The following is a 14,181-nucleotide window of genomic DNA, read 5'->3' as shown; positions in this document are numbered from 1 at the left end:
GGTTGTTTGGATAGAGCAGCTGAAAATCTGAGCTCATGCTCTGCTCCTACAGGAGCCTCTCCATAAAATGGGGGTGACATTTAGGGAGTGAAGGCAGAAGAGGGCTTAGGGGTTTGGGTCATTTGAGGGACACTCTAGTGCCAAGTGATCCATCAGCAGTGCATGGTGTACCCGAGACTGTGCCTTAAACCACCCCAAACTCTATCTGGGTCGGTAAAACACACCTGGTCACAGCCTCCTGGGAGTCCCTGCAGGTGTGCCAAGGCAGCAATGCCTATTTCCATGCCCATGGTGTGGGGAGGGTCCTTTGTTAAGCCACGCTTATGAAGAGAGCAGGTGAATTTAACCCCACCTGGTTCAGTTCTCTGCCCAAAGCTCAGTTATCTGTCCTTTGTGCAGGGAAGATGGATTTCTCATTGGGAGTTTTAAACATTTCTGTCACTACTGCATTGATCATACAAGAAGATGAAATCCCAGAACTCAGTCTTCCTTACAAATACACCCTTTCAACCCTTTAGGCTTTTTACAATTGCAGTTTTCCTAGGAGATATTTCAGATACCACTGAAGGACTAAAAAAACCCAGTGAAGCCACCTTTGTGTTCCCAACCCATTAATGCTTGAGAGCTTTCCAGATCACACTTGGATTAGCCTGCAATTAAACATACTTTCAAGGGCACTCTATAAGCAGTGGTACTAATGGACTTTAAATCTAATATGAAGCTCTCTCAGTAAAATAAATATAAAAATAAAACCCATGATCTTTATTAAGAAGTCAGGATAAAGAAGAGGAGCCTTTGATGCAAGCAGGCAAGGCAGGGCAGGTGATGTGATTAGCACATCCTCAGCATTTCAATGAGGCACAGTTCTGTGCCAGCTCTACACACTGATTGCAGCTGGCTGAAGGCAAAGCACCCAGCCTGGGCTGGGGTCACTGCCTGTCCCTTACCCCATGCTCACTGGAGAGGAGCAAATTCAATTCAGAGCCACATCAGCCTTAATAACAGCACAGCCTTCCAGCACTTGGGGGGAAGGTCTGTAAATGGTGGTGCGGTGGTAAAGAGTCACTGTCAATAATTCAGCACGTGCAAGGGCAGCAACTGCTTTAAATACCTCTGATTGTTTCTATAGGAATGAGCCTGACGTGCAGGTGAGTGACATTCCTGTTCTTCACCCATGTCACTTATACAAAGTGGGCACTGGCACAGAGGAATTGCACTCCTAAGTCTCATCCACACCGAGCTCTTATGGAATTAAATTGCCAGGCAGGCAAGTCCAACAGTGACAATTTCTTTTCCTCCAGGAAAACCACACAGACATCAGTCTAGGTTGCTCCTTGCATAGACAGGATGGTTGAACATAATAACACCTACAAGGTGGCTGGGGTGCACACAGGACAGTGCTCCATTGAGACTGACTGACCACCAGATTCACACCACGTAATTTGGTTCCCCCACCAACAGACATCTGAAATTAGACGTGCACTGTCTCTCAGACAGGGTATCAGGGAACAGCAAGAGCAGAGCTGCTTCCAAAGGAAGTTGAGCCAGGTGGTGCACCATGAGGGCACAGCTCCAGAGAACCAGGGATGGGCTATTCTGAAGGAGGCAAAAAATTGCAAACAATTGCAGGAGGCCCTACAAGCAGGTGTCAGGCAAAGGCACAGAAGGAATTGAGCCCTCAGGCCTGTGTTTAACTGATGCTCCCAGACCTTTGGGCAAAAGGGGTGGGTGGAGGCCCCAAGTGATGCTGCTCAGGATGATCAAGACTTGTTAGTGCCCTCAGGGTACTGACAGTGCTACTCTTTGTCCTACAACTGAGTCCTCAGATCACAATACCAAGCAACATGTGCTCTTAGTAGTGCCTCTTTGAATTTTTATCAAAGGAATCTGGGAAATAAGGAGAAAAAAAAGAAAAGAGAGTAACTCTTCAACAAGCAAAAGAAATCCAAGATGTGTCTCCTGTAAAGTAATTCATTAGTAAATTGGTCTCTGGAATGCACAATGGATTTAATAGTGCTAATCTCTTATATAACATTTCCCTTCATCACCAGCACTCAAGCTGGGTCTCAGCAGTTACATTTCTCTCATTCTCTGCTAAGCGTAGCTGGTGTCTCAGAGAAATGATGGAGCCATAAACCAGCCCTGGCAGGCACTTCCAAAGATGAAACCAAGGAGCACTGTCATCCTTTGCTAACCCAGAGCACAGCAGATGAGGTAATGCAGCTTGTAGAAGATATGAGGGCATAAGATTGATTAGAAGCAGGGCTGAAAAACAGATTCTTGTCTTCCTAAGCATGGTCAATGTCTCAGATTCAGATCCTTCTTTCCTCATGTCTTTTCTCACTTCCTTTGAAAATACTGAAGTGTGAACAAAGCAGTTTCAATCTCATCTATCAGACCAATTTATCTGCCTATTTTTGTTCCTCCCTGCACATGGGCACTTTGGAGGCTGTTGCACAGGTATAAAAGCTCAGAATCAAACCCATAAGCTGTTACTTGTCAGAAATCCAAAGCATATTTATAAATAGACATGTTTATTTTAAAAGGAAATGTTATTCAAATGCACAGTTAATACTCAAGCATGAAAGCTAAAATGTCTCCTTCCAGCTCCTCCTACACACACTTTCTTTTCCAGAGAGACCCCAAAGTACATATTCAAATAAGTATTCTGTGATCAAGACATTCAGCATTTAATTGAACCTCATTTAACTGTTTAAAACTTTTAAAAGAAGCTTTCAGCAAGAACCCAGGGGGGGAAAAACACCAACTTGTAAGAGGTAGGATGGCAGTCTGAGGAGGATAAACAAAAAATCTTTTGTTCCTAAATCTTCCCTAATAGGATTTCTCATTTAAGTCCTTCAATACATTATTATTTATAAAGCAGGAATTATACAGCATAAAAGCAACACATGGTTAAAGCTGTCATAATGATATAACTTCTTTTTTTTTACCAGTGACCTGTATTTCAGAGACACTGGCTCTACTGAGTGTGTTTTAACATAAATAATGAATATGGCATTCAAATGGATTCATTTGGATGAATTTTCCTAATGTGTATGTTGGCTGTGATAAGTTTTCAGAGAAGTAGCTGGAAAGGATATTTTTTTAAAGTGAGAGATTAAAATGCATGACCTTAAATAGAGCCCTCCCATCTGGTTTTCTTCCAAACGTGTCTCAATTGCCTCTGTCATTAAGAACACAATACTGCTCTTTCTTGGGCTTTCCAACGAATATAGTTATGTTCCTGGGAAAATATGGAGAGAAAGAGCTGAGACCAGTGGAGAGAGATGAATAGGAGAAAGGATTTTGAGCCTTAGGAATTGCTGTTCATTTACTTATGAGGATTATGTATGGTGTATAAATAGCTTGAGATTCTCTAGGAACATTGCACAACAAACAGATAATTATGTTGCAGGATTGCTGATTAAGACACACAGTACAGGTTCTTGAACAATGCTACTACTCAGACCAAAAACTCTGATCTATTTCTCATTTTCCTTCCATCAGTGTGACTCTAGAATAATTCCATTTAAGTCATTAGGGTTTTACATGCTGGAGCTGGCAATTAGTCTGGGGAGGGTTTTTGGACAGTGATTACATGCTCTGTGCTGTGCCAATAGGACTTTTCAGAAATTAACACTTCAAAGGCTAAGCATCAGATTCTGATCTGGGTGAGAATAAAATGATCTTGACACAACACAACTGCCATCAGCAGACTACTTACTACAGATTTACACCAACATGGATGAGAACAAAAATTAGACTTGTCTATCAAAGAGTCTGCTACTTCACCTTATTCAAAGCTAGTATTTTATAAATTCTTTCTGCTGCATATTTATGATAGAAATTGAATTTTTACATCATACACATTAAAGAGGATCAACTTTCTCTGCAATGATTTTTCATCTATGCTCAAGAGTCCCTCAATGTGCTGACACCCGTGTGAGAGATCCTGCTGGAAAGAGCTGACTACCTTACTTCATTTAAAGACTTTGTTTTCAAGACTTGTTGAAAGAAATCCCATCTCTTTGCATGACTATGTGCCCAGCCAGAACTGTCTCTTTATTTCACGTTTTTATTCCTGGGAAGCAGGGTGTGGTCCTCCAGGCATACAGAAGATGCCTTGCATTTAGCTGTTAACACGTTGCCTCCCATCCTTTCCCTCATCTGCCTCCAGCAGCCCCCAGTGGATCTCCTTAGCTGGCTGGAGACTGCAGGATGCCCGTGGAGATGATGCACCCCAAAAGGAACATGAACACTAGGAGAAGTGGGGGATACCTGTGGGAATCCAAGCAGTGCTGTTCCGTGCTTCTGAATGGCCCCTTCACTGGGTATCCCCTGACTGGGGCTGCACAGGAGCCTGTTGGATGTCTGAGTTCTGTGCACACACACTTCAGCAAGAGAAATTCCCATTAGGATTGGGGAGGGTATCAATAGCAGTAGCAGAGACTCAGCAAAAGAGTCTCTCTCATCTATAGCACAAAAGCTTAGTCACTATGGCTGAGCTATCTCTGAAACCACTATATGAGAACAACCCATGAGCTCTGATCCTCTTCAGAATGTGTCTTTTTGCACAAATCACCCTTGACAGTTTCTTTCCAGACTCTCAGAGTGCCTGACACTCCTTATGAAGCAGGTGATGTCCAAGGGATCCACAGCTTTGGGGAGCCTGCAGTGGTTTTACTACCCTCATGACAGATGCTATCCTTTGCTCTGTCACTATCAACCTCTATTCTTTCCATTCCCATTCTCCCCTGAACTTCATGATCAAGGAGCACATCAGCCAGATTAGGAACTTTTACTGCTTTCCTCTCAATGCCATGAATTGCCCATTCCCCTGGCTGGGCTTACCATCACAGTTGTGTCCAAAGGGGAACTGGACACACCTCACAGCTCAGCAGCCTGAGAACTCACAAGGTAACAAGAAGCTGGCATCCCAGAGGAGCTGTGGAATGTGGCTTTTCTGTGTGAGGTTCAATTACAGGTTATGAGTGTGAGTTTACAGCTAGGGATGAGGCTTTGTGTGCTGCCTGCAGAATAAGATGCTTCCAGCCAGAGTTCATTTGGAATTTGCTTCATCACTTTTAGAGGTCTTGCAAAATGCTTTAATCTCCCCACAGAGTTTTCAGACTGTGATGGTGGACATTTAACAACCATGTTGTCTTCTTAATGTTAACAGATAAATCTCCATTTCCACCCATACTCTTGCAGGTGCATTGAAACCAGCATACTCAAAGGCAGAATTTGTTATCAATCAATTTCGGCTCAGACTTGTCTTTCAATTAAAAAATTAGTTGTAATATTATTCAACTTCCCAAGAAAACAAGATCTATGCAGTTCTTCTGACTATATGCATGCTCTCTATCTGCATTTATATTATTTTCTCTACTTTACAAAGTTTTTGTGCCTGTTGGCAAGTTTCAACTACATTTTTGCAGATTTATGGATGCTAAAGTTCTTACAAGGTTTGTGAAAACTGGCAATGAGGAGTTTGTGAAAGCAGCCCAGACCTAGGTCAAAATGTCTTCCCTGCAGCTGATATTCCTGCTACCTGATGGTAACTCATCCATGTCTGCACTTGCTGCAGCTACACCTTGAGTGGGCAGAGCATCAGAAGGGAGGCAGGCTCAGAAATGTAATGGTAAAAATACTCAATCTTTCTCAGGAATCTGCTGCTTGGAGCAGCATGTGATCTAGTTACCCTTGCTATAATTCACAAGCAAGTTTGTTCATTACAGTGCAATTCCCCCAGATTTACACTGTTAAAACTGAGGACAAACACTGCCTTTATGAATGTTTACTTGGACTTAGTGGCAAGAGTGAAGTGTCCAATGCAGCAAACTGTTAACCCAAGCATTAAGTGCATTGGTTCCGGTTCCCTTAGGAATAGGCTCAAATCAAGACTGCCATGGGAAGGTGTGTGTAAACCAGCAAAATGATGGAGTCAGAGCAAAACCCTGTTACCACACATGTGCAGATCAGATTGTAGCAAAGATTTTCTCTCCCACATACACAGAATTATTGGTATTGGCCAGCAGGTAAGAGAGAATTCAAGTTAGTGTTCAGCTCCCTGAACACTGCAGCTACACATGCAAACCCAAGGATTTTTATTTTTTTAATTAGCAAAATTCTTCTGAAGGTCCATGAGACCATGAACTTTCCTCAATGCCATTTAAACAGGCATTTTCCAGATTTAATGCTGTGTTTTGTGTTCAATCTGTACATTTTATTACTGTAATCGCTCATATATTCTTCTTGCTCTGCGAGATTTTTGAGGAAAGAAAATGGATGCAGTTTTCCCCATTAGCCACTCCTTTTCCTTGTGCCGGTGTCAGCCTTGCTGTGAAGAAGACTGACAATTTGTTTTATCACATGCATCCCAAGGAGGCTGCTTTTTTCTGCTCCCTGACTCCCTGTGTCATCACAGCCTTCGAGGTCTTGATCTCGGAGCGCTTCTCACTGAAACACATGAATGCTGCTCTTCTCTTCCCAGCTATTCCAGCTGCTTCTGCTGCCCCATTAGAGCATCAGTGACAGTATAAATAATTATATGTATTTAACCTTTTACAGAGCACCAAGTCTCCATGTTTTCAAAGCACCTTTGAACCTGAGCAGCCAACACTCTCATTATTTAACAGTACACTGACATTTTCTATCACTAAGCTTTGAAAATAATGACACAACTTTCTGTTTGCAAAACTCACTTTTATATGTGGGCTTCTGTCACCCTTCCTCCTGGTTGTGCCTATGGGCCTCCTTCAAACCACTTATGATAAAGAAGTTTCTCTAAAAGAAGACAAACTCAGCATTAAAGCCACTTTTCTCTTCTGCTTCAAAGACACCTTTCCTGCATATCTCCCTGCAAAGTAGCTTCTGTGTTATGAGCCAGGAACAAACTCTGCTTTATCCCTGGTACATAACAACCCAGACAAAGGCAGAACACCCTGAGACAGGAGGGTGATAAGACTGTATTTTTGTGTTCACTTTGATAAGCTTGTAAGCAGGAATAATTTGAAGCAGAAGGGATTGAAATATCCTGAGGTCCTGATAGAATTGCTGCTTTCCTCATGCCTAAAGCTGCCCATGAGACACAGGTGAGTCCAAGGACATGAATCACTCACAGCCCACCTGTAGATTGACTGGATGGACTTGTTTCCCCACTTCTCCAAGAACTTTTCAGTCATATATCTACCTACAATAAGATTTTGGGGCAAAAGATTTTAGGGTAGGTAGGAGATTACTGAACTCATTTGCACAAATTGTAAAACTTTTGGTCAAAGTACTGTTTTGAAACAAAAAAAACTGAAAGAATTCAATCAAAAATTGACAAAAGGAAATACTTATATATTTTTTAAATGTACTGTGCTGAGGTAGGTGGAAGAGAAGAATTCGCTGGGTTTTACCAGGAGACATGATGTTTGGTTTGGAAAATCAAAATTTTCTTTATCCTTATGCCTTTCCTTCACGATGCTGCATATATTCCTTAGCATTTCACTGCTCACCTGTGAAATGGGGCTTCAAGGCTTCTCTACTCACCTTTTAAAATTCATTATTATTTACAGCACACACTGATACCCCAAAGAAAAGTATCTTAAAAAGTGAAGTTGCACGAATTTGTTGCACGAATCCAGAGCACCACGCATTCACATAATTTAATCTACATAAATTACAGAAGGAAGAAATAATGTGGGGAACAAACAACTTTAGAAAAATACTCTCCATTTAGTACGAGGTACTTTGTCCTACAGTACGTAACAAAGGGTGAGATATTTCACTTCACAAAGGCAAATTGGTGGAAAGAAGAAAAAGTCATGGTGCTATCTGTTAAAAATCTCTTTCCTCTTACCCAAGACATAAATCTCCCCGTTGACCACGGCTGTGCTGAAGCGGTACTTGGAGAACTTCATTGGAGCTCTCTCTGTCCATTTGTCTTGGCCTGGGTCGTACCGAAACGTTCTGTTACTTAATCGATCCGGCTCCTCGTCAGGCAGATCCATCTGCATGAAATATGACAGCCAGATAATAATACAACATTTGGAGCCCTCCACACATGTCTGCAGGCAATTAATCACAGCAGACAGCTCGGCAGATAAATAGCATAAACACATCAATTACAGCTGCAGGGGATTGTACTCCCCAGGGTTTAACAGCACCCATGGCTGCTGGCTGGGAGTCTGCTGTAGAAGGCAAAGGAATAAGAGGGTGTCTATGTCCTGCAGCAATAGAGCCAAGGATTTGGGTACTAACGATACATTCAGGGTCAGGGTTAGGGTTAAGGTTCCCAGCTCTGGAAGAACATACCCCCTTCCACAAGGCTGCTGTACGGTGCTAGTAATAACGAGGGAAAACCAGTCTGTCTTTTTTTTTCCTGCTAAATGTTGAAATCTCTTTCCACTATTACTCACACTGTACCATGAGTCTCAGTCAGGTACTTTGCTGACCTTTATATACACACATTTGTATGTATGTGTGTGTATACATATGTCTTATCCTAATAATCATTTGCATATTTATGTAGTCAGCCTAACCACAGTAATGTTGTTGTTCAACAGCTGTAACTACAATAGTTTTCATAATAAGCTCCTAACCCCCTCGCTGTATCTTTGCTGCCATAACACTTTTTATTCTCACTCCTACTCCTCTTGTTCTCTCTAATCTTCTTCCCCCTTCTCTGCCTGTCTTATACAATGCAGGGAATTCAGATGCTGTTTTCTGGGTACAACACCCTTGAATGTTAGCAGTGGGATGTGGAGGGAGGATTCTGAAATATTTTGGGATGAAAGTTTTCACATAGAGAGAGTGAGAAGGAGAGAAATACTTTGCTTGCTTGTGATGGTGTAACTTGTGTCCTTTTTTTTTGTTATTTTTCTTTCCTAAAAGACCTTTCCCACACTAATGTCATGGACAAGTTAGTAGGAGGCAAACTAGAGAGTAAATATAAAGCCCCTTGGTTATTCCCTGTAAGTGCCCGGGGCATGTTCTTTCTCCGTGGTAAGTGTGAAGCACTAATTTATTCACTGAAAGAGGGATATTTGAAAGCTGTGTATTTTCAGCACAGACTAAACATGTACTTAGGAGAAGACACCACTTGACATGCTGTAAATTCACATCCAACCTCATTTTTGTGGTAATGCTCTCCTTGGAGTGCACCCTGTTCTCTCTGTGTACAGAAAGCATAACTTCCAGCAGCCCTTCTCAGTGTCTCAGGGGTCTGAAACCTTCCTCTCAGCCTCACCAAATACTTTCTTGTGTTTTAGCAGCTGCAGTTACCAAGCCTGGAGTCACTTTGGTCACTTTGGGTTTTAACTGCGCTGGCATCAGGGGCCAGATCAATGCTGACCAGAGCAGCGCTGCTGTGAGCGAGTCCTTGCCCTCCTAAGCTGTCATTTTATGTCCTGGCTTGACTTTGTCTCGTCTTATTTCAATTACAAAGCTGGGTGGGAAGGGTATTTATCTCTGTCCTGTAATGGACACATGCATTTAGGGCACTCTGTCAATGCTGTTGTTAGTGTTTGTTCAGGATTGACAGAACATTCAGTGCTGCTCCAGCACAGGGACAGCCCCTGGCGTGGCCAGCTCATTTGCTTTCCCAGTGCAGCTGTGGTAACCCCACATATACAATCGCTGACAGGGGGAAGATAGATGGTACCAGAAGAATTCAGCACTCTGTAGTGCTGGTCTTAAAGCACTTTTTTGAGTACTTTAGCTAATTTATTCCGCTGCAGGTACGCCATAATCTTACAAAGCTGTGGGTTTTGATCAATTGCTGTTAATCTGCTCATCTCAAACCTCTTTCTATATAAACTCAGACACCCATGCATTGTTACTGATAGTACTTGTAGGCAGATATCCACTTCAGGTGGGTTTTAAAAAAATTATTGTTGGCTCAATATTCCTGACTTGCTCTTCTAAGCCACTTTTCCCTCTCACAATCTGTTCTGGAAAAAAAAGCATAACAAAGCTGGCTGTCTGACTTCAACATCTATCTTTGTTATATGACATATCTTTCAGTTCAAGTTTTTTTTACAGACAGATGGTTTCTACATCAAGTGTTTTCATATTTTTGTTCTTTACATATGAGATAGCCTTGCACAGTTGTTTCTGTATCAGAAATACTCCCTGATCTTTCTGCTGCCTCCTTGGGGACTCGCACACTCAAAATATTCAAAGAGGTGGAGGTCTTGTTAGCTGAATGCCTCTCACTTTTAAATACTCTAAACAGTAATTTATTTCAAGAGGACAGAAACCATTGAGTTGTGATGACAGTCTGAACACATTGCTATGAGGATTACAGATGCTCCACTTCATTGTCAAGTGAATGTGGGGCTTTTTCCTGAGCACTCAAATCTGAAATTCACCAAGCAATAAATAAAAGTAGGCTAGACTCTTAAAAGATATTTTGCACTGAGAGCAACTGAAGAGAGTGAGCACTGCCCTTGACATCCATGTTCCCTGTAGCTCTGTATAATTTCTGTACTGCTGAACGTGTATCTGTGGCCCTGCAGAAAATCCCTGTTAAAACTTTACATGGCTAAGCAATGCAACAGAAATAAATAAATTGATTGGGTAAAGGACTCTGTTTCCCAGATAATGCTTTGACTTTTCATTTAAAATGTAATGCAATGAAAATCAAATAAATTAACTTTAGTTAACCAAGAAAGCTTCCTGAGAAATCCAGGTGAACTTTAAATGTCATATATAAATTTGTCCCTGAAATGTACCTGTGTACATGCTTTTTGAAGACAGGGCACAGTTAAGTGTCCCTGTATGATTAAATGTCATTATTTATTATATCCAGAAAAATTAAGAGGATGGTAAATAAGGAATAGAAAGGCTGGAATCTATAATGACAAAGGAAATGTATTTTAAACTCTTGCCCACTGTCCATATCTCTGTGAATAAAGACTGCTCTTCCTGCAGCTGGTATTTACAGTGAGGATGGCATAGATGGATATTATTCTTCACCCTCTTTGGTTTTCCTACAGAACATGTTTAATCAGAGGAAGGTGAGCAACTTATTCTGTTATCACTGCTGTATTTTCCCAAGCAAGAAGCACTGTAAAACCACACAGCAGTTCTTGTTAGTGCACACAGCAAAGGAAGTAAATGGGCACAATTCTCAACCTGTGGTGTCCATCCACCCAGCACGTACAGCTGGTCCTTCACTGTCACCACCACGTGGCAGGCCAATGGCACTGGCAGAGGTGCTGTGCTTCTCCAGGTGCCTTGCTCCATGGAATACTTCTCCACACAGTTTGTGACCAGATATTGATTTTTCACTTTCATTTGCCCTCCTATCACGTAGAGGTCGTTGTGGGCAGTGCCCAGTGCGTAGAGCTCACGGAGCTGAGTGGAGCACAGGCTGTGCCAAAAGTGGTTTCCTCGCTGGTGGTATCTGTAGGAAAATCCAGAGTTGTAAATGCCCTGGTTCACACAGGTCCCATCAGCCTTTAATTGTCAGTGTTTACTCAGTACAATGACAAGAGGAGCTCTCTCCTCCACAGAGAAGTTATGAAATTGAGCCAAATGTTTGCAAGATCAAGCATTTTTAGTATGAGGAATCTTAGGTGTCCTTTTAAAAGTATTTGACCCTAATTAAGGTAAGAAGTCACTTGTTTCTGCATGTGCTGCCTAATCACAGTTTCTGCTGAAATTAGCAGGAGCAGTGAGAACTCAACACTGCTGAAAAAGCCACTTCACCTGCCTCACTATGAATTTATTTCCTCAAATTTAGGCATTTGCGTTTGAAAATGCTGTCACCATTTTAAAATGTTATCTTTAATCCAGGAAATGTCTGGTTTTCTTTAAAATGTGTGCATCTTAAAAAGATAACAGTAAAAACAGAATGAGGTTTTTGAGCTATCAATCACCATCTTTAATCTATGAAGCACTATCATCAACATTAACAGAGAAGCATGTTTTCTCTGTGTTACTGGGCTCATTGGATCATTCACTTGGCTCATTTTCCCCTGCTAATGACCTAGAAAAGAAGTATCCAAGGAAAATACTGAGATTTGGGTAAGAAGACTATAACATCTACATGCATTGATCTAATTCAGTTCATTTACTCAGAGATAACACAAAAGTAACTCCTCATTCTTTCGGAAGAGGCAACAAGATTTGGTTGCATGTATATAACTCAGAGCTACGAAAATGAGTTGAGACAAATTGATTAAAGTAGCCAAAATCTCTAAAAAGCACAAAATAAAGTAAAAAATGCTTTGTGTAATGGTCTTTTTACCTTTTTTTTGTCCCCAGGGACATTACTTTGATTTAAAATTTTTAAATACTTAGGGGATTTCTGACAGGTACACACCTATAAATTTCAATGTTCCTGGTCCTTTGTCTAGACATTTTGACGGCGCTTGCCTCGCCTGCCACAATGATGTCATTTTTCTCAGTGACAACACCAGTGCAAACACATCCTAAGCCCTCTCCATACTTGGGGGAGGAAATGAAGTAAGTCTTTCGTGTTGCAGGAGCGTAACAAAAGCTGGCATCTGCGTAGCTGCCATGCCTGGACCTGATGCCAAGGGAGTTGTTGCCGATGCAGAGCAGAAGATCTGTAGTCTCCATGCCATACCTCAGGCTGAGGGAAGGGGGGCTGGACAGCTGGATGGTCTTCAGGGCTTCCTCGAACATGTCATTGCATTCTGAATTGCACAGAATCATTGTGTTCCTTTTCCTGGCTTCCACAAGAAAAGAGGGGCTGATGAGTACCAGTCTCACTTGCTTGAGGAGCTCAACGAGGTGTTCTGAGCGTGACTGTCTGCTGTGCTTGACCCATCTAATGACGAGGTCCAGAATGCTCTCCTCCCTGGAGATATTCAGATCATCTGATTTGATGAGAGTCATCAGCTGCTGGAATTCAACCTCTAGAATTTCTTCCTGCAAGCTCACCTCAGCAAAATGCTGATACGTGTATTTCCTCGCTTGGTCACATAAATCTTCTGCCCCAATGTGGTTTGCAAAGTAGTAGATGCCCACACAGTTGGAAGCATCCATGTGGTCCATCATATACTTCTGACACATGCTGCAAACCTCTTCCATCTGCATGAAGTAGGCAGTGAGGGCCACAGCCTGCACGTTGTGGCTGGAGAGGCACAGGTCTGCGCTGTACATGTAGTGCAGGAGCACGGCCACGCTCTGGGCAGAGATGTCATGCAGCACCACCTCCCTCTGAGCACACTCTGCCAAGCCGCACGTGAACATGGCTCTGAAATAGGCACTGAAGGCAGCCAGCACCACCTTATGGCAGGGGAATTTCTCACCTTCTGCAACCAGCACCACGTCGATTATCTCTGTTGATTCTTTCATTCTCTTTACTTGCTCCAGTAAAGTCAAGCTGTGGCGCTGCTTCCTCCTCTCCTCAGCCTTGTGATCCATGGTTGATCTCCAAACTTCCTCTCTTTAAATATCCTCGGAACTCAAGGTCTTCATCAGGAATGTTTCTAGAGATAGAAACATAATATTGTCCAATAAGAACGAAATATTGGGTAAATGAATATTGCTGCAATTATCTAAAGTTAATCATCTGTATGGTGTGATACGAATCAGTAATGTATAAAAATTATGGGGAGGTCTCAGGTTCAAGACAAAATATAAGAAAAATCAACACTTCAAATGACCTTCAGTATTCAATACCTACCCCCAAGTTCTGTGATTATTTAAAGACAATTACAGACTTCCCTTTAAAGTATCTTTTTCTGTCTTCTCCCTCTTCTCCCTGATCCAGAGCTTATGAAAATTGAGCTGAGAGTGCCAATACAGTGCTGTGGGTAGAGGCAGCTTTTACCCCCAAAGACTGGTAGTGAACTGGCAGGAAGCAACTTGGTCCAACAGGCCAGATTCTTTTCTCTCTCACACCACAGCATGGATCACTGGTTTCTGCAGAAGTGCCACCAGTTTCCAAAGGAATAAGTAAAGGATTAATAAATAGAGGCCAGCCTTCAAGCTGTCCTTCTTCTCAGCAGGATGTTTATGTGCTGCAGAGTCACAGTTTAGGTTCCACTCACTGTAAGCTCAAGGGACATTTTAAATTAAATTGTAATTATTAACATACTCCCTCCAGTTTTATTTATTGGGGGGGGCGGGGGGGGGGGGAAGGAGATCAGAGGTCTCATTTCTGTTTGATTTTTGGCTTGGGGTTTTTTTTGAAGGCAGATCCTTTGATGAATTTCT

At 42.1% G+C, this 14,181-nt stretch overlaps 1 protein-coding gene across 1 annotated transcript in view; it reads right to left on the bottom strand.

The window, feature by feature from the left end:
- The window catches only part of KBTBD12 (kelch repeat and BTB domain containing 12), a 29,452-nt gene extending 16,007 nt beyond the window's left edge, over window positions 1-13,445 (bottom strand). The window contains exons 1-3 of the mRNA XM_033071414.1: window positions 12,317-13,445; window positions 11,125-11,395; window positions 7,847-7,997 (exon numbers count right to left, since the gene is read on the bottom strand). Coding sequence (XP_032927305.1) covers window positions 7,847-7,997; window positions 11,125-11,395; window positions 12,317-13,386 — 1,492 coding nt within the window. The 5' untranslated portion in view covers window positions 13,387-13,445. The remainder of the gene's footprint in view (window positions 1-7,846; window positions 7,998-11,124; window positions 11,396-12,316) is intronic.
- Window positions 13,446-14,181: the final 736 nt, after the last annotated feature.

The sequence above is a fragment of the Catharus ustulatus genome, chromosome 13 (assembly GCF_009819885.2).
Source record: "Catharus ustulatus isolate bCatUst1 chromosome 13, bCatUst1.pri.v2, whole genome shotgun sequence".
NCBI lineage: Eukaryota > Metazoa > Chordata > Aves > Passeriformes > Turdidae > Catharus > Catharus ustulatus.
This window is presented reverse-complemented; position numbering and strand designations above follow the sequence as displayed.